Source organism: Phragmites australis, chromosome 15 (genome assembly GCF_958298935.1).
Source record: "Phragmites australis chromosome 15, lpPhrAust1.1, whole genome shotgun sequence".
NCBI lineage: Eukaryota > Viridiplantae > Streptophyta > Magnoliopsida > Poales > Poaceae > Phragmites > Phragmites australis.
In genome coordinates, this window is record NC_084935.1 from 1,344,485 (window position 1) to 1,365,856 (window position 21,372).

Genomic DNA, 21,372 nt, shown 5'->3' on the forward strand with positions numbered 1-21,372 from the left:
ACCGCAACCATGGTCAACCGTCACGGCCCGGCACCACCCGCCGCTGGCCTGCTCCCACGTGCCGTCCGTCCGTGTGGCCAACCATCAATCCCTCTCCCTCCCTCCGCTCCCACCCTTTTCCGCGCACTCCACATCGCCTTCTCCCGTCCCCACCCGCCGCTCCCGAGCCCGAAATGTCGGACGACGGCGCCGCCGGCGAGCCGCTCAGCGACCGCCAGAAGAGGGAGATCGCCGTCTGGTTCCTCTCCAACGCCCCGGCCGGCGAGATCCACTACGTCGCCAAAGGCAACCCCCCCCCCCCTCTCCTTCTGATCCCTATGCGTGTGATCTAGCCCAACCGCGTGTGTTTGTCTGACCCGTGCTCGAATGCGTGGCGTGGGTGCGCAGACGTGCGCGCGCTGCTGGGGGACGAGGCGGTGTACGAGGCTGCCGCCGCGGAGGCTTTCCCGGAGCACAACAAAGCCCACCTCTTGTCTCTCGAGCTCCCCGACCGCAGCGGCGACGTGAGCATCTCTCTTCTCATTTACGTTTCGTGAGCTTTGGCGTTGCGTATGCCCATGTGTAGCGGTTATGAATTTGGTAACGGAAGGTTATATTTGCGATAGCTTTGCAATCCGTAAATCAGTAATTAAGACATAGGAAATCTGCCTTAGGCAATCCGTGGTAACTGGTAAATTACCCCGGACTACTTTTTTAGATTCAGAGCACCTGCGAACTGCATAATTGTTGTTTATGAGGACTTGGAACGATTTGGTAGATCTCTCTTTGATCAACTGAAAAGCAGGTGCATTTCGTGTTGAAATGGTCGCTGTCCTTTTTCTTTTCTTGTTTATAGTCTAGTGAAAGTTGGTTACTATGCCTTGGGCGCACTTGCCGGCGAAACATTCATTTTGGATTTTTGGTTGCGTGGCATATGACTGCAGATAATCATCACTACCTATGGGGAGCTTGACAAGAACAATTATCTGGACCCTAGGACAGCACAAGTTGCTACCGTGGATCATATTAAACAGGTAATATTTCAGGGCACTGAGGGCGGGCACTATGTTACTCCTGCTTATTTAGATTTTTACTCCAACTATGTATATTAAGAGCCAATATTTGGACATGTTAGAAAACATAGAATTAACCACCAAACATCATCTGTTCGTCTTAGAAAATAGTCTATCGAGCGGCTTCATGTCTGCAATTAATACGTCACATATCGAGCTTTATAATCTGAACTTCTGATACATTTGATGAATGAAACAAAGCATCTGCAGTATGAATTAATATTACTTACCTAAAGTTCATGCAGCACATAATCATTCTGAAAAGCAGGAAAACACATATTTCATAAAGAATATATCACATCTATGCTCTCTGCTCCACATAGATTAGTACTATAGCTGAGTTCTGCATTTCAGAATATGATAACATTCTCTTCTTTTCTGGTTTATAAAGTTTACTGAGTAATATATTTGGATATTGATACTGAAATAACCAAATGTTTGGGCCTGCTTGGGTTAAATAAAGTTTTGTGCTATTTAAATTTCAATGAAATACTCAGAAGCTGGAAGTTTGAAATTGCTCTTCATGTCCCTCCCTATAGACTGCCACCACCAGTAGTATTAGGATTCTGTAGCTAATCAGCGTCTTGTGACTTAGCTATATGGAGCAAAGTTAGTGTTAGGCCTGGGTGATCATATACCAGCAAGATGCAGCTTATTTAACACCAGCATAGATTGAGGTGTTTGGTGAAGTGTTGTTATTGGAAATATATGGATGCGGTGTTTTTCTGGTTTTACTTACTTTTTTCTGTTACTCAAATAAAGATGTTCCTGCATCAAATTAATTCATCATGTTTTTGTATTTTCATGACGAAAGACTTGTACAAAATTGAGGCCTGCTGTAGATGAGGAGCTTCCTTCAGCGTACATTGAAGAATTTAGGTATATAAAGTTATTTACTCTGCTCCTGTCCTTTTACTTATTCTTCGTTTCCATATCATGTCGCAAGTCAATATATGTTCTCTAACCTTATGTATTTATACAGGAGTGCTTTAGATGTTGAATTGTCTAAATATGTTGGGGAAGCTTATCCAAAAGGGGTATGTGCCATTTATTGTACCAGTGGAAAGGATGTAGAGGGACCAGGAGCAGATTTTGGTTTGGCAGTAGTCATTTCTGCTGCTAAGCGTAGTCCACAGAACTTTTGGTATATTGTCCGACTCATGTCTGCCTTCTTTTCTCTGTTCTTAAAGGTTTTTTTCTCGTTTTCTTTAATCTTATGCATATAGATCAGTGAATTTGTTCTGTAATAATCATGTTAAAAAAATAGTGGTCCCATTTTAGCATTAAAGGTGGTTATCTGTTTCCAGTTTCTCCATAATTTTAGATCTTTGTTCAGGAAATTTGTTCTGTAGGCCAGTACTTTCTTTCTTTAGAAATTTTTTACTCTGTCTGAAGAATTGCTTCACATAATCTGTCACTAGAACTGTGTTAAGCGTGCTCCTTATAGATTTGATTTTTATCATTTAGCCTCTGATGAAGACCAACTGAATATTGTGTCATCCAGCAATGGTAGTTGGCGTTCAATTTGGACTGTGGAAGTCAATGATGAGTTGCAATTTGTTGATATTAAAGGAAAGATACAGGTTAGCTTTTTTACTTAATTGAAGTTACATGCATTAAATTGATGTTAGTATAACTGAAGTTATACTTTTCTTGTGTAAATATCACTTGCATATACACCAGGTAGGTGCTCACTATTTTGAAGAGGGAAATGTGCAGCTGGATACTAACATCGATTGTAAGGATTCAACCATGTTGCAGGTTAGTTCATGCAATAATGTTGAGCCCAGCATATTTTGATGGCATCCTTTCTTCTCCTGACTGCCTAACCCACTGTTTCAGTGGTTGTCATTTGCTGTTTTGATATGCTTCACTTGCACAAGTTAGTTCATTCTACAACACCTATACATTTTGGAGAAACTATGTTCTTCTTTATGTATATTTTTCTCCAACTATTATCTTCATCATCTATATGGTATATGTTCCCTGTAGGTGCTATTCAGAATCTTTTTTACACTTGAACATGTTGAGTTGTTGCGGGGCGATTTGGGCATTGGTGCCAAAAGTTCCAACAAAATATTCAAGCTATATTTCTCTTTTGGTGAAAATGATCAGCCTATTTCACTTTTCTGATTTGTCAAATATAGATGGCTATGTTATGCAAGTTCACATCTAGCATGCCTAGCCTTTTGTCATCCTATTTCTCTTTTGTAGCTGTGGAGTTGTGCTTATGTGTTCCGCTATTCGCATTTCTGGAGCATGTATGTATCTTGACGTCATTGCTTTGGTTTAGGATCTATGTTTTATAGACCTGCCTTGAGTATGATTGGTTCTCTCCTTCATTTGTTAAAAAAAATGGAATGAAAGAATAAAATAAACTCAACCATGCCGCTGACATTATATTTCTTATGTTTCAGTCACCTGAAGATTGTGCAGTTTCAATAACTAACATCATTCGACATCATGAGTCTGAGTATTTGTCATCTCTTGAGGTCTGAATCTATCTGATGTTTATTCAACCAATCAAACTTCGATGCTGACACAGCTAACAATGCTATTTTCCTTTATGCTCAGGAATCATACTTGAATTTGTCCGATGCAACGTTCAAGGTAGGCCGTAGTGAACAATTTCACATAATAGTTACAGTGCTGCATCTTTGCTGTTATATGCATCCCTCCTTTGTTTGACGTGTGTTTTAACACTGGTCATATTTTGTGCACAGGATCTTCGGAGGAAACTTCCAGTTACCCGTACTCTTTTCCCATGGCATAACACTCTAGCGTTCAGTCTTACAAGAGACCTTGCCAAAGAACTAGCGCTTGGGAAATGAAGTTTGTTGAGGCCATGGCATTAGGTAGCTTCAAGTGGGAATTTTTATCTCCATGCTATGTGTTGTTCTGTAGAGTGTACTATCCATATCCTGTAACCAGCAATTTAAATCAAGAACATGAACCTTTTTTTTTTGGTGGAGAATTGCATTTCCAGTATAAATACATTCATTCACGTATCGTCATGCTTCACGAGACGTAAAATCTTGACCTTTGTAAGCCTTTTATAAACGCGTGTGAATTAGATTGTGATCACCATCGTGATGTACGAGGCAAAAATGTATTTTTAGAGAGAATGATACTCAAACTCGGACCAAAGAATGTACCGTTGTACATGTACAGTAGCAACTAGCAAGTCCGTACTGCCAATGGAACTTCTAAATGGGCCCGAATATTACAAGCCCAATAGATAAAATGTTTGGGCCGGGCCAGCCCAGCCCAGCCCAAATTACACGCAGCCCAAAGCGAACCTATAAAATCTGACGCGATTCAAAACGCGAGCTTCCTAGGGTTCCGCCGCCGTGGTAAGTCCCCTTCCCTTCCCCTCACCGCCTCGAGCCAGACCTCTCCTCACCCCTCTACTCCTCCTCTCCTCAGCTCCCTTTCGAATCCATCTCAGGCCTTTCGCTTTTCCCATTTCATCATCTTTTTCGCGATTTTTTTTAATATTGCGCTGATGTTCCCCGTGCTCGAGTTGGCTGCAGCCGCAGGGAGACCACATAGAGCTGCACCAGAAGCGCCATTGCCGGCGCCTGGACTACGAGGAGCGCAAGCGCAAGCGCGAGGCTCGCGAGGTGCACAGGCGCTCGAAGGAGGCCCGGAAGGTGCTGTCTGATCTGATAATTTACTCGTTTTAGGGTGGTCGTTTATGTGTTCCTGTTGCTGATGATTACGTGCTTGGTGCTGTCGCAGTTGCTTGGCGCTAAGGGCAAGAGGTTCGCCAAGAAGCGGTATGCTGAGAAGGCGCAGATGAAGAAGACGTAAGTGCTCGTTTGCTGATTCCTAATGCTTGTTTACTACCCCAGTTGATGACACTGATGTATTGATTCTTGAGTAGAATATTGATTAATTTACTTAAATTGATGTATTAATTTTTTGGAGTAGGAGATGTGATTATAATTTTCTAATACAATTGATGTATCAAAATCGTGACCTGACATGCAGCATGTAAATTAGTTTACAATTTACCTCACTGTGTAGAATCTGCCTTTCTTGTTGCAATTGTATTCTTACAAGCTTTGTTGGTAATTATTTCGTTGCAGCCTGAAAATGCATGATGAGTCAACTTCTCGGCAGAAGGTTGATGATGATGTTCAAGACGGTGCGCTTCCTCCATATCTGCTGGATCGTGATCAGACGCAGCGTGCCAAGGTAAATGTTTCTTGCCAGCTGATCATGATACAGAAAAGATCTTGTTGCATCGATCATTTATGTATGTTGAAATGTAGGTTCTCAGCAACACAATAAAGCAAAAGCGGAAGGAAAAAGCTGGCAAATGGGATGTTCCTTTGCCTAAGGTAATTCTCAACGCAAACAGTTGACGCCTGCTTGCTAAAATTAGTTGTTCCCTACCTTGACTAAATTTTGCCATAATTTATATCCTTTCAGGTCAGACCTGTGGCTGAAGAAGAGATGTCCAAAGTTCTGCAAACTGGCTAGCGAAAGAGTAAGTGATGATGATATCTGTTAATAAATTTGGAATGGTGGTTAGTATTCAGAATTTTTATATGGAATGGAAGCATTGTATCCTCCTTTTTTCCTTTTTCCTGTGACCTGTCCATATTATCAGCAATCATCTGGATATGCCTTAAGGAAATACAACATCGCTTCAAGACAACTAGGTTGTGCTAATTCATGAGTTCATCTGGAATCTATAGCCATTGCATAAAAACGATTGCACGGACTATACATTTCTTTTCTGTTGATATGAATAATTTCGCTGATCTTGTTTCACTTATGCAGCCAAGCAGTGGAAGAGAATGGTAACTAAAGCCACCTTTGTCGGTCCTGGATTTACGAGGAAACCACTAAAATATGAACAGTTCATTCGACCAACTGGTTTGCGTTTCACCAAAGCTCATGTGACTCAAAACTGAAATGTACAGTCAACCTTGACATAATTTCTGTGAAGAAAAACCCAAATGGTCCAATGTACACTTCTCTTGGTGTTATGACAAAGGGAACGATCATTGAGGTATGTCAAGCATTCTTTTGGTGCAGGTAAACATGCTCAAGTTACTAACAACCCAGAGAACGATGGCTGTATCAATGCTGTCTTGCTAGTGTAGATCCATAGTGATTCTGTTATGGTGATGAATCTTCCTATTTGTATCCGCTCTGCTGAAGATGCTTTTTTGACCGATCTCATGGCTAATCCCAATAGTCTGTTGTGCACCGTGGGCGTTACATGTATTCTGTACTTTTGCTGTGGAACAGGTGACTTCTCTAGTAACCTGCTGTAAAATTTGAGATACAAATTAGCAAACTTTTGCTGTGCAACACTGACTGACCGGTTCTCGTTGGGCATCCCTCGTGCTAGCATAGTTGTCCTTTTTAATGAACTGTGCCAGTACATACTACAATCTATACACCCCCAACAATTTAAGCTACCAGATTATAGCCGCAATGCAAAATGGTGATGCCGCATCAGGCTAGTACGATCCATGTTACCATATCCATGTTCTCTTTTATGAAGTGTTAGCGAAAACCAAGTGCTTCACATCAGTCGCAAAATGAGTACTTCGTTTCACAAAGAGTAGGCAAAATAATGCTCATCACAGATGTGATTGTCTATCCATACCAGTTCTAAAAAGTATCATAATTTTCTATTTTATGGACTATGCGCTGGTTGCAAAAATTCTTGAATCAAATAAACATTTGGGAAAGGTTCTAATCAAATAAAAATGCTTCAATCAAATAAACTTTTGGGAACGGCATTAATCAAATAAACACATGGAATATACGCGAGACACAATCAAACTTGCGAGCAAACCACTGGCCCCCTAAGTATTTAATCAAATAAACATGTGAAATGTACAAAGACAATACAATCAACATGAGAACAATATTTTTCTTAAAGGATGATATATTGATGTCTGCTTCCCAGAAATGAAATCAAATGGGTAAATAATCATATGGAGGAACATCAGCAAATGAAAATTCTATCTGCGGGAGCTGCATTGGCAACATTCAGGTAATTGACATCAACAGTAGCATCTCCGAAATCATCTGCAGAAGTGTTTAAAAAAACAGTTAGGTTATCTAACATTTCACTAACAGCGCATGTTATGTCACAACGACTAGAAGAGTACCAGAACCAAACCTTCATATATTGTTCTTACAACTTGAACATAATCACGTATCATCTCTTGATAGATAATTCCATCAGGATGAGCATCCAAAACAACTAAGACTCCTGTGGTAGATTGCAATTTTTAACCATGAAATGTCAGTTCATGAATAGAAATAGGGATTCAAAAGAGCTTAACTGAATATATACAAGGCCTACTGGGAACAACTCTGTTATCAGGAAACAGGAACACAGTATAATACTTGAACAAAGTTGAGAACTCAGTATCACTATACCTGGTGCTAACCAAGCTTTTGTTTCATTTGATGGCAATGGTGCTAACCATAGGATATTGCGTAAATTCAAAGAATCGTCATACGGTACATTAGATTCTGTAAAGTAAGAAAAGTAATGAATACAGTGCCCGAATACAACACTGATAGAAAGGAAACTAGATTATGTGTCCAACTAAAGTTCTTAAATCATACCTGCTTGGCAATATCCCAAACTATAGGGAAACAATTCCTTGTCAAATGCTGGATATTCTTTAGCATGGAACCTGCGTCGAGAAAGAATCATCATGAGCTCATGACAACACCTATCAGTCAGAAGTCAAAACAATGGTACTTTAAACTTACAAATCTAAAAATCTAAAGATGTAACGGATTTTACTAGAAGTGTATACAGATATTTCTGGGGGGGGGGGGGGGGATTCAAGACCTTGTAGTGACAGGAACCCTATGGCAACCCTGAGATAAAAATTGGCTTTACTCAAGCTCCATTAACCTGACTACCAAGGGTTTAATATTTTTCATCTCACATCTCTAGTGTCTAGACTGGCATATCACAAAGAAATAATATGTGAAGCCAACAAAGCTATTTGCAGCACTTACTAAAAGGATGTCTGAGAACTGAACATCAGAAAGTTTTGGGAACAAAGCTTATGCAATAATTCTAGGCACTTACAGAATTCCAAGCCTTCCAGTATCAGATGAAAGGAAAAGATGCCCATGGAACAAATCAAATCGACTCAGTGATACATTTAGTCCAACTGATGGTCCCCGTGCCACAATCAGTTCAAACAAGAATGCAAAATATGAATTGATCTCCTGTTAATAACACAAAGCATGTGAACATATTACCCAACCTATGAGTTGAAGGAAATTCAAGTACAACTGGAGCCAAATCTGAACCTCGTTGGCAAAGCGCCTCCCGTATGGTGTCCTTGTGAGTTGACATTTATGCTCCTGTGATCCCTCAACATCTGGCACCTAACAAGAATGCAATGCTAGATTTTTTTTTAGGGAAAACAAGAACAAATTTCAATCTTGACTACTGAATAATTCCAGTGTGGCTCTCAAAACCAGTGACCTAGATCGGTGTGTACTCCAATAAGCCACTTGGAAAAGCTCCTATACTGAAACTTAAAATTATCAAGATTCATGATCTCCAGTGTGCTCAGGCAGGCAACATAGCCAAGGGTAGCACTTGTTCCATGTAACAATTAGTAAATACTGTTACAAACCAACTTCAGAACACAACACAAGTTAAATGTTCGATATACACCACACAAATCGATTCAGAACAATATCCCATGCCAGCTTCTGATCGTCTAAACCTACTGAATTCTCAGTTGTAACTGCGAGACCTCGCGTATATTGATCTGAACCAGTTCTTGCTCCCGTCAAGATCTCAAATTGCATCCTCGTCCAATAAGACAACCTCTAGGAAACATTGAGAAGAGGAGTAAAATTGAACACTGACCGGCAGCATTGTGGGGTCGAGCGCGCGGTGGATGGCCCCAGGGTCGCCTCCGGAGTCGACGGCGAGCCGCGCGAGCTCCATGACCGGCGCCGGCGGCCACATCACCATCTCGTCCGCCTCCGCTGCATCGCATCCTTCCAGAAGAACCTTCCGTGAGCCACGCCAAGGAGTCGCCTTCGGAGCGGCGGGGCTGACCGGGGAGAGGGCCCGGAGGCAGGAGCGGAGGCGCGAGGCCTCCGCGGCCGGTACGCGCGCCGCGGCGCGCGGGCCGGCGAGGACGGAGAGGAGGTCCGCGGCGACGGTTTGCGGGGAGGGTGGCGAGGACGGGGAGCTGGCCGAGGAGGTGCAGCAGGAGACGGAGAAGGAGACGGCAAGGGAGATGGTGAAGGCCAGCTTCAGCGAGAGGGGAGGAGGCCGGAACCGCAGGTGTTGCATCCCCTCCACCGCTTCTGTTACTCAAGGTCCGAAGCTGCTAAAACCAGCGACCACAGAGCTAAGCCGATGAAGGACTTGGATTCCGAAGAAGAATTGCGAGGGAGAATCGTCAGATGAGCATCCGGGTTTCGTCAGAGTTCGACTCCTATTTTATACTAATTTTTTTTTTAAGTAGATCGTGATTAATGAGGACGAACAGGACTCATACATGATTGGATCTCGCGGCTTCGTGATTAATGACGATGAACATGTTGGGGCTTGGTCATCCTTGCTTGGGCTTGGTGGATGATTGCCTGTGCAGTTGCGAACCTTAGGTCATCTTTAATTATATTTTCTTTATTTTATTCTTTTTTATTCTCTTTTTATTTTCATTCTCTTTATTTTTTCTCATTTTCAACAGTTTTCTTTCGAGGAGAATTACGAAAGGAAAGGAGAGAGAATACCGTCCTGAAGAGAATAACTTTAGGAATCCTGTCGTGAAGGGATCATGAAGGAAAACTATCTGAACGTTGAAGGTAACGAAAATCTCTTCACGACAGGATTTTGTTCTCCGAAGGGAACCCGTTGAGGCTAGCCTTATGAGCTGTGATCGTCTTATGGCAAGTTTATTTTTCGTAGAATGCAAATCCTTTAACGACAAAAATTGTTATTTTGGTGTGCCCAACATTCGTTCACATTTGGAATTACCAAAAATTTAAAAAAATCATTTAAAATTCATGTTGGAAATTTAATTTTCTGTCAAATTTGACTGAAATTTATTCTAATTTGTTTAGCCCAGAATATATAAATTTCGTTCACCTCTAAAATTTCTAAGATATTAGTGAAATTTAGTTCTTTGGTTAGCGGATACAGATATTATCCATTTCCATATCCGAATTCAAAGCAATTTGGATATCTATATTTGAATTCGAATCTCGAAAATAAATTCGAATACATCTATTTTAGTATCTATTTTTAAAATAAATACAAATACGGATATTCATATTCGTGTTTTGACGAATACGAATATCGGATAATTCAAATACCAGCGTTCTATTTTCCACCCCTATTTAGGTGTTAGGGGGTGTGCGCGCGCGTGTTTGTAAAAAAAGCTTTTATTTCCCGAGATCCCCGAGGTTGTGTATGCATAATTTATACAGTATTGGACTGGAGGATACGTGACGGGATACTCCTTACATTAAACCAAGGTCGTAGCCTCGTCCACATGTCCCAAGGATGCAGCGGGGACGCTTTGCATGCTGACGGAGTGCTCACAGTGACTGGGGAGCTGCGAAAGACAGACGACGGAACATAACATTGGAGTAACAACAGTAATTAGTCTAGGAGAATCAAATCTAGATAGATAAAATGGCACCAAACTTTATTTAAGGCACAAATAAGTACACGCATGATTCATATATACTATATTCACAACTCACGCAGTCACACACGTGTGCATCCTAAATACACATCGAGGATAGATTGGAGAGCCCACATTTTTAATGTGCGAATACGCATAATCCTATTTAACATGCACGCATGTAAGTACCCAATACCTAGCCATCTCGGAAGCAATCGGAGGTAAAACCCCTGGTAAGGCTCGTGGGATCGATCAGGGATCGAATCCACGACTAGCCATTCCTTCTACTGGGAACCAACCGAGGCAAGGCTTGGTCCTCAAATGATGCCAAGCTTCTGTGACAAGAAAATGCTGCAAAAACTAAAAGGCAAATGCTGTTTTTCAGACGTTTGTTTTTGCAAAATGTCTCAAGCGATGGGTATGAACCGTTTTCTAGCTTCCACTCGTGCACGCCCCCCTCGTTGTGCCCCTGCCTCCCGCCCACCCCCAGCCATCTCAAGGGGGCATTCTCGCCACCGAATCTGCCCCCACCACCCCTGTTGCGCTAACCCGACCGATTCGTGCTTCCCCGCTCCCACCCTGGCCCATCAGGTGTCCTACACCACCCACGGCCAGCGACGCCTCCGCCTCCTTCGTCGGGCCGACCTGCCTCCCCCGGAGCCTCCTCTAAAGTCGGTGACGAAGAGCCCCTGAATCAAACCCCCGGCCAGAACCTCGCCAGCGCCTATGTTCACAGCGCCTGAAATCTCATTTTAGATTTTAAGTGTCTGAGATGTACTAAGTGTGAAACTAAAAGGTTAGTTATGTAGGACGATAATTTGACCCACAATGTTGTATGGTGCAGAAGTTAGCCGACTAAAAGGCATCATATTCAATATTTAAGTGTAGTAGATATGCGTACAGTGCGATGGATTTGTGACCATACAAGAAAAGATTGAATCTGAAATGATGATATACATGATAGGTAGAGGTAGCACCAATTGAAAAAAAACTTATTCAATATTAGTTAAGATACTCTAAATATATTCATCCGAGGTTTTCAGTCACATGTGCATAACGGGATACTAAGACGCGTTGATAATATGAAAAGAGAAAGAGATCAACCAAACTTGATATGGGAGTAGTCTGTAAAGAGAGATTTAAAGAAAAGAATATTCTAAAAAATATTCATAAATAGAAGTGTATGAAAGTTATCGATCAACATACCAAAACCATAATTTATGCTATCGGACTTCTTTTACCATCATTACCAGTGTTATATTTATTACTATTACTAGTATCTTTTTTTATCATATTTTCTGTTGGATTATGTGAGTTTTATCTCTAGCTTACCTCTACTTACTTAGGATTAAAAGGCTTTGTGTTGTGGTGGTGGTGGTGTAGGAAACATACATGTGCGCACGCTTCTAGGGTGGTGCGAGTGTACGTGCTTTATCATTCTATGTACTCTTAGAAAAGGGGACATAATCAATGGTCTGAAATATACTCATGATAATGTTTTTTCTTGTTTAGAATGTAGACTCAGTAAATACATTTTACCTATGCATAAAAATAAACTACAATTATCAACTACTTCCCTATAAAGATAATTAAAATGTGTCTCTAGAAAACATCACATTATCTTAAAATAATTCAACCATCTAATGTGAAATCTATGAGGTAGATTTGTCTTCTTTTCCAAAGTCTTATATCAACACTAAATTAACACCTTCTCATTCTCGAAAGTATTTATCTTCAAATAATATGATCTAAAATAGTATCAAGTTAAAATAGTGCATACATAGTTTAAAATATTATCAATGTTGCAGTGTTAACATGAGAGCTATGCAAAATTTGATATTTTTAGGAAATGTTCTTGAAAAAAGTTATTTATGCCAAAGAATCTTGCTATGTGGCAATGAGGAAATAACTAACATGTGCTACATGTGCTTTGTTTTTCTTCCATTGAACATGATTTAATGTAGTTTTTAATGCTTCGCGATATTAGGGGGCATTTCTAAAGGCACGAGGGTTGCTTAGAAGAAAATGTTATTCTAAACTATATCGAGGCGTAAGGGAATAGTTTTATGGCTGCCTAACGACTATTATCGGTGAATCAGGAATCGGGGGTCCCCAAATCCCGAGGTCAGGCCAGCAATCCGCCACGTGGCGTCATCCCGCGGAGTTTCCTCCGTGAGGTAAAAAAGATTAAGTCCCAGGAGAGGGCGCTCGGGGCTACAGTCGGTGGTCCCCGAATACCCAAGTTCCCCGATGATCTACGAAGTCTAAGTGCCGGGAAGAAAGTGCTCGAGAAGGTATACGGTGGCCCCCGAGCACCCGAATCCCCCGACGATCAGGAAAGCTAAGTACCGGGAGAAACGTGCTCGTGGCCGCGAGCGGTGGCCCCCTGGGCACCCAAGTATCCCGAGGACCCACTAAAGGAAGTTCCGGGAGAGAGTGCTTGGGGCTGCGTGCAGCAGCCCCCGAGCACTCGGTCCCCCGAGGATCCATACAAGCGTGCCCGGGAGGAAGTGCTCGGGGAGGTGAACAGTACCCCCGAGCACTCAGTTCCCCGAGGACCAAGAAAGGGCACTCTCGGGAGGGAGTGCTCGGGGAGGTGAACAGTTACCCCCGAGCATTCGGTTCCCCGACGACCCAGAGAGCTCCCTGACAGTGGTCCTCGAGGGGCCCACTGATGAGGTGTCAGCCAGTCAAAGGCCCAAGGCTGCATTTAAAGAGCGCGCGTGGCCTATCACCTCCAACTGCTCCCGTCACGCTCAGTGTCAGTTCCTGCCACATTCTGGCAGGAAGGCGTGGGGTCATTGAATGCACGGGTCCCATCCCGTGCTATCCGGCCCGTCTCGGGATATCGTCGTGAGGGCCGAGACGTTCCGTCTGCCGCGCTGCTGTGGCAGGAGAACAAGACAGGGCGGGCACGCCGGGCCGCTTCGCGGCTGCCTAGTGGGCCCTCTCCACGGCGTCCGTTGTCAGTGCATTTATGGTGACGGATGACCGGGCGTGGGACGCATTTTCCACCCCCGGTCACTTCGCACAGAGGTAATGATGACGCCCTTTCCATTTATGGTGTCTCGAAACTCGTGCCCCCTCCCGTTTGGAGCACGCTACTGCCGGCGGGTATTTAAAGCCGGCAGAACGGACGAAAAAGGGAGAGTGTTTTTCAGACAAAAGAGGAAGAAAAGAAAAAAAACAATTGCTCACAAGCAGAGAAGAGAAGATCGAGAGCACCCAAAGCCGGCAGCTATATGCAGACCGAAGAACAAGGAGCCTCAGGCTCTAAGATAGATAAACATTCTTGTAACCAGCGACATCATTGAGGGACATTCTCAAGGCATTTATAGTATCCATACAGGAGTAGGGTGTTACACCTCCGTGCGGCCCGAACCTGTCTAAACACCAGCGCATTTACTCCGTTCCGCATTAGATCATTCCACCCCACCGGCCATCGTATTCATACCCATTTATTTCTCCGGCGAACATATTCAGGATCATCCCCCCGGCCGAATCTCTAAAAAGGGGCCCCTCAGGATCCCCGCGACAGGAGTTAACCCTCCGACAACTATCGTGGCCGCTATGGGCGTTGCAACAACTGCCTCTGCCATGGTCATGGCGATAGTCCTTGTAGTCAATCATAGGAGGACCGACCAATAGAGCGAGGTAGGGCAGCGGTCTTACCTTCTTAGCGGTGACATCTTCACATTGACCACTTTGCACTGTATTTTTCATCCCCTCTAACACTAATTCATAGTTTAATGGCTGACTCTATCCTATCTATATTTGTAGACTGAATCCGCTACTCTAGCCAATGTTGCCTCCTTTACTGCCATCGCTGCAACCTACACGGTGCCAGCACCACTTGGGCCTCTCCCTCCTCTCGATGATCATATGATCGATGTGGCACTACAGTGGTAAGTGCACGTAAAGAATGGTCCTTAGATTTGAGGGAGACTTTATGCTATATCACTATCGCATTCATGATGAGGCGGCTTGAGTCCCTAAAACCATTTTATTGGGAAGAACAAGGGCACGACATCCGATAGGGGCATAAGCCCCCTCCCCTCCCTCTCCTCTTTGAAAATGTTATTTGGAAATATTTTTTGAGGGATCCGAGAAATTAGCGAGATTTCAATTTTTTTGGATTGCTTGACTCCACTAACTTTTCTTAAGCAAGAATATAAACCTTGTTGGGCTAGTCAACAATGAAAGGAGACTCATGTATAGGAGACTGTTGGTGAATCAGGAATCAGGAGTCCCCGAATCCCGAGGTCAGGCCAGCAGTCTGCCACGTGGCGCCTTCCCGTGGGGATTATCTCCGTGAGGTACGAAAAGATTAAGTCCCAGGAGAGGGCGCTCAGTGCCATGAACAGTGGTCCCCGAGTACCCGGGTTCCCCGATGATCTACGAAGACCAAGTGACCGGGAAGAAAGTGCTCGGGGTCATGAACAGTGGCCCCCGAGCACCCAAGTCCCCCGACGACCAGAAAAACCGAGTATCGGGAAGGGTGTGCTCGGAGTCACGAACAGTGGCCCCCGAGCACCTCGAGTACCCAAGGAAGGTAGTTCTAGGAGAGAGTGCTCGGGGCTGCGAACAGTGGCCCCCGAGCACTCGGTTCCCCGAGGATCCGAACAGTCAATTCCGGGAGAGAGTGCTCAGGGCCGTGAACAGTGGCCCCCGAGCACTCGGTTCCCCGAGGACCAAGAGAGGGCGTTTCCTGGAGAGAGTGCTCGGGGATATGAACAGTGACCCCCCGAGCACTCGGTTCCCCGACGACCCAACAAGTCCTTCGTCAGTGGCCCCCACAGAGGTCCAACGATAAGGTATCAACCAGTGAAAGGCCCGATACAGCATTTAAGAGGGCGCGTGGCCTGTCACCTCCAACTGCTCCTGACATGCTTGGTGTCAGTCCCTGCTATATTCTGGCAGAAGGGCGTGGGGACATTTATTGCACGGGTCCCATCCTGCGTCATCCGGCACGCCTCGGGATAGTATCGCAAGTCCTGAGGTGCCCCGCCTGCCGCCCTGCTGTGTCAGATGAACAAGACCGGGCGGGCACGCTGAGCTGCTCTGCGACTGTCCGGTGGGCCCTCTCCACGGCGCCCGTTGCCAGCTCCATCATGACGACCAAAGACAGGGCGGGGGCGCGTTTTCAACCCCCCGTCACTTCGCGCTGGCGAGCCCATGATGACTGTCTTTCCATTTATAGCGCCTTGGAACTCGTGCCCTCCCTTTCGGGGCACGCTACCACCGGCGAGTATTTAAGGGAGCCGGCGGGCACGGACAAAAGGGACGCTTAGAAGACACAATTCTTTCAGAGGTTCGGAGAGAGTATAGACGCCAAGACTCGAAGAACACCTCAGTACAAGCACAGAAGCTGAGACCACCGAAGAATAAAGAGCCTGAAGCTATAGGATAGACAAACATTCTTGTAACCAGCAACATTTCTGAGAGACATTCTCAGGGCATTTATAGTATCCACACAGGAGTAGGGCATTACGCTCAGTGCGGCCTGAATCTATCTAAAAATTCCTCCAGTGCATTTACTGCATTTTGCATTAGATCATTCCACCCCACCTGCCATCGCATTTACGCCCATTTATTTCTCCCGCAAATATATTCAGAATCATCCCCCCGGCCGAATCTCAAAAAGAGGTCCCTCAGGATCCCTGCGATAGGAGTTCACGCTCCGACAGAGACCAGAAGAAACATGTGTGAGACGAAGCAAGCATAGGTTGAGGAAACGGAGGTAGTGTATAATGTGCATGGGCCTATCCGCCTAGGACTCAACATGTGGGGATAGTGGATGCCGAGTTGGCATGCGTTTTGTTGAAGTTAGAGTGGCGATGAGAATTTAACTATAAAATTCTATTATAATATATTTAGAAACGATAGCAAAATTATTTTTTAGACGAGTCTACTCATATTATTTTTAAATGTTGGATCTCAATGTACTCAAAACACGATAGGCTATTTATGCTCTTTTGTTCAAAAGTATAAATTATTTGATTTTTTACAGTGATGTGACATTACGTTAAAACTAGGCTTATGGATTACGATGTTTATATACGGCTAACCTAGTTGATTTGATTAAGTGAACACTATGACAGATTGACTGGCTTTGGACCTCATCAATACGTTATGTCTGCCGACAGGTGATGTGAGGATAGCCGGATATATACACGTTCATCGTCGGACGCAGCCCGATGGAGAAGGAAGGGGAAAAGCCAAATCTGCAAACGAAAGCTGTGTTTTTAAATTTTTTGAAAAGCTGTTTTTTAATTTTAGTTGTTGTATTTTATAACAATATTTTAGTTTTTTAGCACACTATTTTTTAAAAAACTACTATCAGTTAACTTCTCTTCTCGTTCATTTTTTAACATTAGCTTCTGACTTCTTAAAAGCTATTTTTCAAATAACTCATTTATTTAAGCTTTTGATTTCTAAACTTTTAACAAAAATAAAAAATAAAAACACCAACATCTGACTTCGCGGATCGTCGGACGCAGGGACTCTGGAAGATAACCGAAGGACCCGACACGCGCCTCTCTACGTACGTGGGCAGGGGCGAGCCCGCCACGCGATAAAGCTGCATGCCGTCTCCCTGCCAAATGTTGCACCACGCCCGGGATTGCGTGCGCACCCCTATCCGCCACTCCATGCCTATACCTCCACACCGCACGCGCTCAGATCACACCACACGTAGCTACGTACTAGCCGAGTAGCCGGCCAGCTCGTCGATCGCCATGGCGCAAGCCGAGCGCGAGAAGCTCAGCGTGGCCATGTTCCCCTGGCTCGCGCACGGGCACATCACCCCCTTCCTCGAGCTCGCCAAACGCCTCACCTCCGACGACCAAGTTGGCGTCGACGTCATCGTCCACCTCGTCTCAACGCCCGTCAACCTCGCGGCCATCGCGCACCGCCAGACAGCCAGGATCAGGCTCGTAGAGCTCCACCTTCCGGCTCTGCCCGACCTGCCGCCCGCTCTGCACACCACCAAGCACCTGCCGGCCCGCCTCATGCCCGTCCTCAAGCGCGCGTGCGACCTCTCCGCGCCGCGCTTCGGCGCGCTCCTCGACGAGCTCCGCCCGGACGTCCTGCTATACGACTTCCTCCAGCCGTGGGCGCCGCTCGAGGCCGCGGCGCGCGGCGTGCCCGCAGCTCACTTCAGCACCTGCAGCGCCGCCGCCACGGCGTTCTTTGTCCACTGCCTCAGCGCCGACCGCGCGCCCCGCGCGTTCCCCTTCGAGGCCATCAGCCTCGGCAGCGCCGAGGAGGAAGCCAAGTACACCGCTCTGTTCGCCATACGCGAGGACAACAACTCCTTGGTCTCCGAGCGCGACCGCCTGCTGCTGAGCCTGGCGCGGTCGTCGGGGTTCGTGGCTGTCAAGACGTGCGCGGACATCGAGCGCAAGTACGTGGACTACCTGTCCGAGCTCGTGGGAGGCAAGGACATCATCCCCTGCGGGCCGTTGCTCGTGGACTACGGCGATGGCGAGCCGCAACATGGAACGGGGGAGTCCGGGGAGCCCAACCGCGTCATGCGGTGGCTCGACGGCCAAGAGCCTGGCACCGTGCTACTCGCCTCCTTCGGCAGCGAGTACTTCATGTCGGAGCAGCAGATCGCGCAGATGGCGCGCGGGTTGGAGCTGAGCGGCGAGCGGTTCGTGTGGGTGGTGCGGTTCCCGAAAAGCCCCGATGAAGACCGCGACGCGGCGCGTGCGCTGCCCCGCGGGTTCGCTCCGGCGCGCGGGCTGGTGGTGGAGGGGTGGGCGCCGCAGCGGCGCATCCTGTCGCACCCTTCCTGCGGCGCGTTCCTGACGCACTGCGGATGGAGCTCGGTGCTGGAGTCCCTGTCCGCGGGTGTGCCGATGGTCGCGCTGCCGCTGCACATCGACCAGCCGCTGAACGCCAACCTGGCCGCGGAGCTGGGCGCGGCCGCGCGCGTGCCGCAGGAGCGGTTCGGGGAGTTCAGGGCCGAGGACGTGGCGCGCGCGGTGCGCGGGGCGATGCGCGGGGAGGAGAGCCAGAAGGTGAGGCGCCGTGCGAGGGAGCTGCGGGAGGTGGTGGCGCGGAACGACGCGAACGACACGCAGATCGGCGCGCTGGTCGAGCGCATGGCGCGGCTCTGCGGCAAGGGCCAGGGATCGCAGGTGGCCGTGCCGAACTGAGTTCGGTTGGCACGCTTGCACGGCCTCGTTTTTTTCTGAAGGACACTTGCACGGCTTCGTTTGATTAGTGGCTCACATCATGTGACACCTGCCGAAGTCTGAAATTTACTATGCACATGCACCACGACGATCTAAGTAGCATTGCACATCCTTGAAAAAAAAAAATTCAGTTCTTATTTGGAAGCTTGTGTGCATGCGTGGTTGCGACTGACGACATGATCGAATGCCTTACTAATTTATCCTGCCTGCTAAAGCCGACTAGATGTTTGGCAGCGAGTAGTGGATTATGCCGTAACATATTTGCTTATACTGTCATCGCCTGCAGTCCTAACTCCTACGGCAAAAGTGAACAGCTATGAGCGTGATTAAATGCAAGTCTACGGCAATGACGATGGTCATGACAAAATGAGTTGCATTTGCCATCGAATTTAAATTAAGCGACATGAACAAAGATTGCCAGCAAATTAACTGTAATTTCGCGCCGGGCGAGGGGAGGGGAGCTAGCTGCTGGGTTGGATACTTGGATGGGTTTGGGTTTTCCTTCCCTTCCTCCTACGTCGAAGGAACGCCTACTTATATATATAGCCGAGCGGGAGGCAGCCGGACCGTCATGGAATTCATCGTTGGCGGTTCAAGCAGGAATTCATCGTTGGCGGTTCAAGCAGAAAAGTAGCGCTTAAACTTTCTCGTTAACTTCTTCGAAAAAAAATAAAAAAAATCTTGATAATTCTTTTTTGAAAAACTTTCAAAAAAAAAGGAAAGTTACAGAGGAAAAAAAATTCCAAAAAGAAAAGTTACGAGTTACTGTATCACGCGCCCGTGAAATAACACAGTCCCGATTAAAGGCGAGTTATCTTTAGAAACCGGGAAAAAAAACGTGAACCGTCTCGAGTCGTTTGTTTGTTTAGGCTGAGGCCACGGCCGCTCGCTCTGCCGGCTTGTCAGTTGGGCACTGTAAAAGTGAGCTGTTAGACGTTGAAACGTTGGGTGTTGTTGGGTGCGGCGGGGTCGTCGATGCGGCCACCGGCTTCGTCTTCGACCACCGGTCCTGGTGGGACTGCCTGGCGTTTAGGTGCAGGGTAGAAAGAGAAGCGATGGGGTGTGGTGCCGCTTTTGAGCGGCGGCGTGTGGTGGGCATGCATGTTGGTTGTACTTGTACACCCGGTAACCCGTTGGCAAAGCCACACAGGGCAGGGCAGGGCAGATGGGCAGTGACGTTGTACCGTGAGGCTGGGAGAGTGACACTGCCGCTAAAGGAAACATGTCGGTCTCTCGCTGCACGCATCAGCCACTTATCCAGCTCCCCACGTCGAGGAATCGCCGCACAAAATCTAGCCTTGCCAAGAAGGCGATATTGCCTTCGACTCGAGGCTGCAGTGTCATCGCCTAATGACAGCGGGTCGAGTTCTTTCGGGAATCGACAGGCCGGAGGCACTACTAACGATGGAAGTTTAGAGTTGCAAAAATTCAAAACGGAAGCGTATCGGCCCCAGTAAAAGTTGCTTTCGTGATAACTCCGGGGCTCTTTCCACGCCGTCTGCTCTCCAAAGTTCCGGAGTTCTTTGGTCGTCGAAAAAATCAGGTCACGAGAGCAGCTGAAATGCTGAATTGTGGCTTCGTCGCTGAGAAACCAGGCAGACCAACGAGCAGTGCTTGGCCGGTGGCACTTTCACCGAGCGACATGAGTATAGAGTTGCAAAATTTTAAAACAGATGTATATATTTGAAAATTTTGAATTTAGAAAATATAAAAACAAAAAAGGTCTAGGAAGCGGTACATAAGGAAGTTAGGACATGGGCTTAGTTTAGAGGAAAGTACGGGCCGAATGGCGCAGTCGTGCAAGCCGGCTCGTGGGCCTTACGTTCCGAACAAAGATGCGGTTGATGCGTGCTGTTGTGGGTGCGGTTTATATTTATGTGGTTTGCAGCGAGGGCCGGCGGTCTGGCACGTCGTGCTGATGCGCGGGTGCCATACTTCTTCTGGGTTGCAGTACAGAACTACAGCTCACTCCCGCCCAGCGGCGCAAAGAAACAGTGGTCGGCATCCTACTGCTCCGAGCTGCAAAGACCGTGACATCTCTTTCGATCAGAGATTCAGAACTGGAGCTGGACGGGTTTCCGCGTCCCAACGGATTCCCTTCGGGAACGAAAATCTCGTTGTAAAGGAATTTTCGTTTTCTTCAACGTTTCAACGGTTTTTTTTTACGATTCCTTTCACGACGGGATTTTTAGAGTCATTTTTTTCAGGACGGAATTTTTTCTCCTTTCTTTTCGTAATTTCCTTCGAAATGAAGTTATTGGAGATAAGAGAAAATAAAAAAAAAATAGGAAAAAAAGGAAATTGAAAAGGAAACAAAATAAAGGTAATATAATCAGGGATGGTCGATAGGGTGGGGCGACTGTCGACCGGTCTCGGTCTCCTGGACCATACCTGCACGACACGGCGCTGAAAACTGCAGCGAGATTGACGTTTCATCGCCCTGATTGGACGAATTCCCTGAGC

At 46.2% G+C, this 21,372-nt stretch overlaps 3 protein-coding genes and 1 pseudogene across 3 annotated transcripts; 3 read left to right on the forward strand and 1 right to left on the reverse strand.

The window, feature by feature from the left end:
- LOC133892942 (F-actin-capping protein subunit alpha) lies at positions 1–4,026 on the forward strand. The gene is made up of 10 exons (XM_062333931.1): positions 1–285; positions 388–503; positions 924–1,013; positions 1,867–1,931; positions 2,035–2,196; positions 2,557–2,635; positions 2,736–2,813; positions 3,470–3,544; positions 3,627–3,662; positions 3,776–4,026. Exons 1-10 carry the CDS (start codon positions 174–176, stop codon positions 3,881–3,883), a joined length of 921 nt encoding a protein of 306 aa, XP_062189915.1. The 5' UTR covers positions 1–173; the 3' UTR covers positions 3,884–4,026.
- A 535-nt stretch (positions 4,027–4,561) lies between these two features.
- On the forward strand, positions 4,562–6,486 carry LOC133892968 (uncharacterized; annotated as a pseudogene).
- Positions 6,487–6,876: 390 nt separating this feature from the next.
- On the reverse strand, positions 6,877–9,509 carry LOC133892941 (uncharacterized). The gene is made up of 7 exons (XM_062333930.1): positions 8,935–9,509; positions 8,364–8,441; positions 8,137–8,279; positions 7,659–7,729; positions 7,467–7,562; positions 7,204–7,296; positions 6,877–7,109 (listed from the first exon to the last, which is right to left on the reverse strand). Exons 1-7 carry the CDS (start codon positions 9,367–9,369, stop codon positions 7,027–7,029), a joined length of 999 nt encoding a protein of 332 aa, XP_062189914.1. The 5' UTR covers positions 9,370–9,509; the 3' UTR covers positions 6,877–7,026.
- A 7,686-nt stretch (positions 9,510–17,195) lies between these two features.
- On the forward strand, positions 17,196–19,007 carry LOC133893265 (UDP-glucosyltransferase 29-like). Its single transcript, XM_062334254.1, has one exon. It carries the CDS (start codon positions 17,446–17,448, stop codon positions 18,868–18,870), a length of 1,425 nt encoding a protein of 474 aa, XP_062190238.1. The 5' UTR covers positions 17,196–17,445; the 3' UTR covers positions 18,871–19,007.
- The last annotated feature ends 2,365 nt before the right edge of the window (positions 19,008–21,372 follow it).

What these genes read in the sequence shown, in the direction of transcription:
- LOC133892942 (XM_062333931.1), top strand. Translation starts at nt 174, where the DNA reads ATGTCGGACGACGGCGCCGCCGGCGAGCCGCTCAGCGACCGCCAGAAG. An exon ending in TCCCCGACCGCAGCGGCGAC is followed by an intron (nt 504 to 923) that starts GTGAGCATCTCT and finishes ATATGACTGCAG; the next exon opens with ATAATCATCACTACCTATGG. An exon ending in GCGTACATTGAAGAATTTAG is followed by an intron (nt 1,932 to 2,034) that starts GTATATAAAGTT and finishes GTATTTATACAG; the next exon opens with GAGTGCTTTAGATGTTGAAT.
- LOC133892941 (XM_062333930.1), bottom strand. Translation starts at nt 9,369, where the DNA reads ATGCAACACCTGCGGTTCCGGCCTCCTCCCCTCTCGCTGAAGCTGGCC. An exon ending in ACTGGAAGGCTTGGAATTCT is followed by an intron (nt 7,730 to 8,136) that starts GTAAGTGCCTAG and finishes TTCTCGACGCAG; the next exon opens with GTTCCATGCTAAAGAATATC. An exon ending in AAAAGCTTGGTTAGCACCAG is followed by an intron (nt 7,297 to 7,466) that starts GTATAGTGATAC and finishes AATCTACCACAG; the next exon opens with GAGTCTTAGTTGTTTTGGAT.
- LOC133893265 (XM_062334254.1), top strand. Translation starts at nt 17,446, where the DNA reads ATGGCGCAAGCCGAGCGCGAGAAGCTCAGCGTGGCCATGTTCCCCTGG.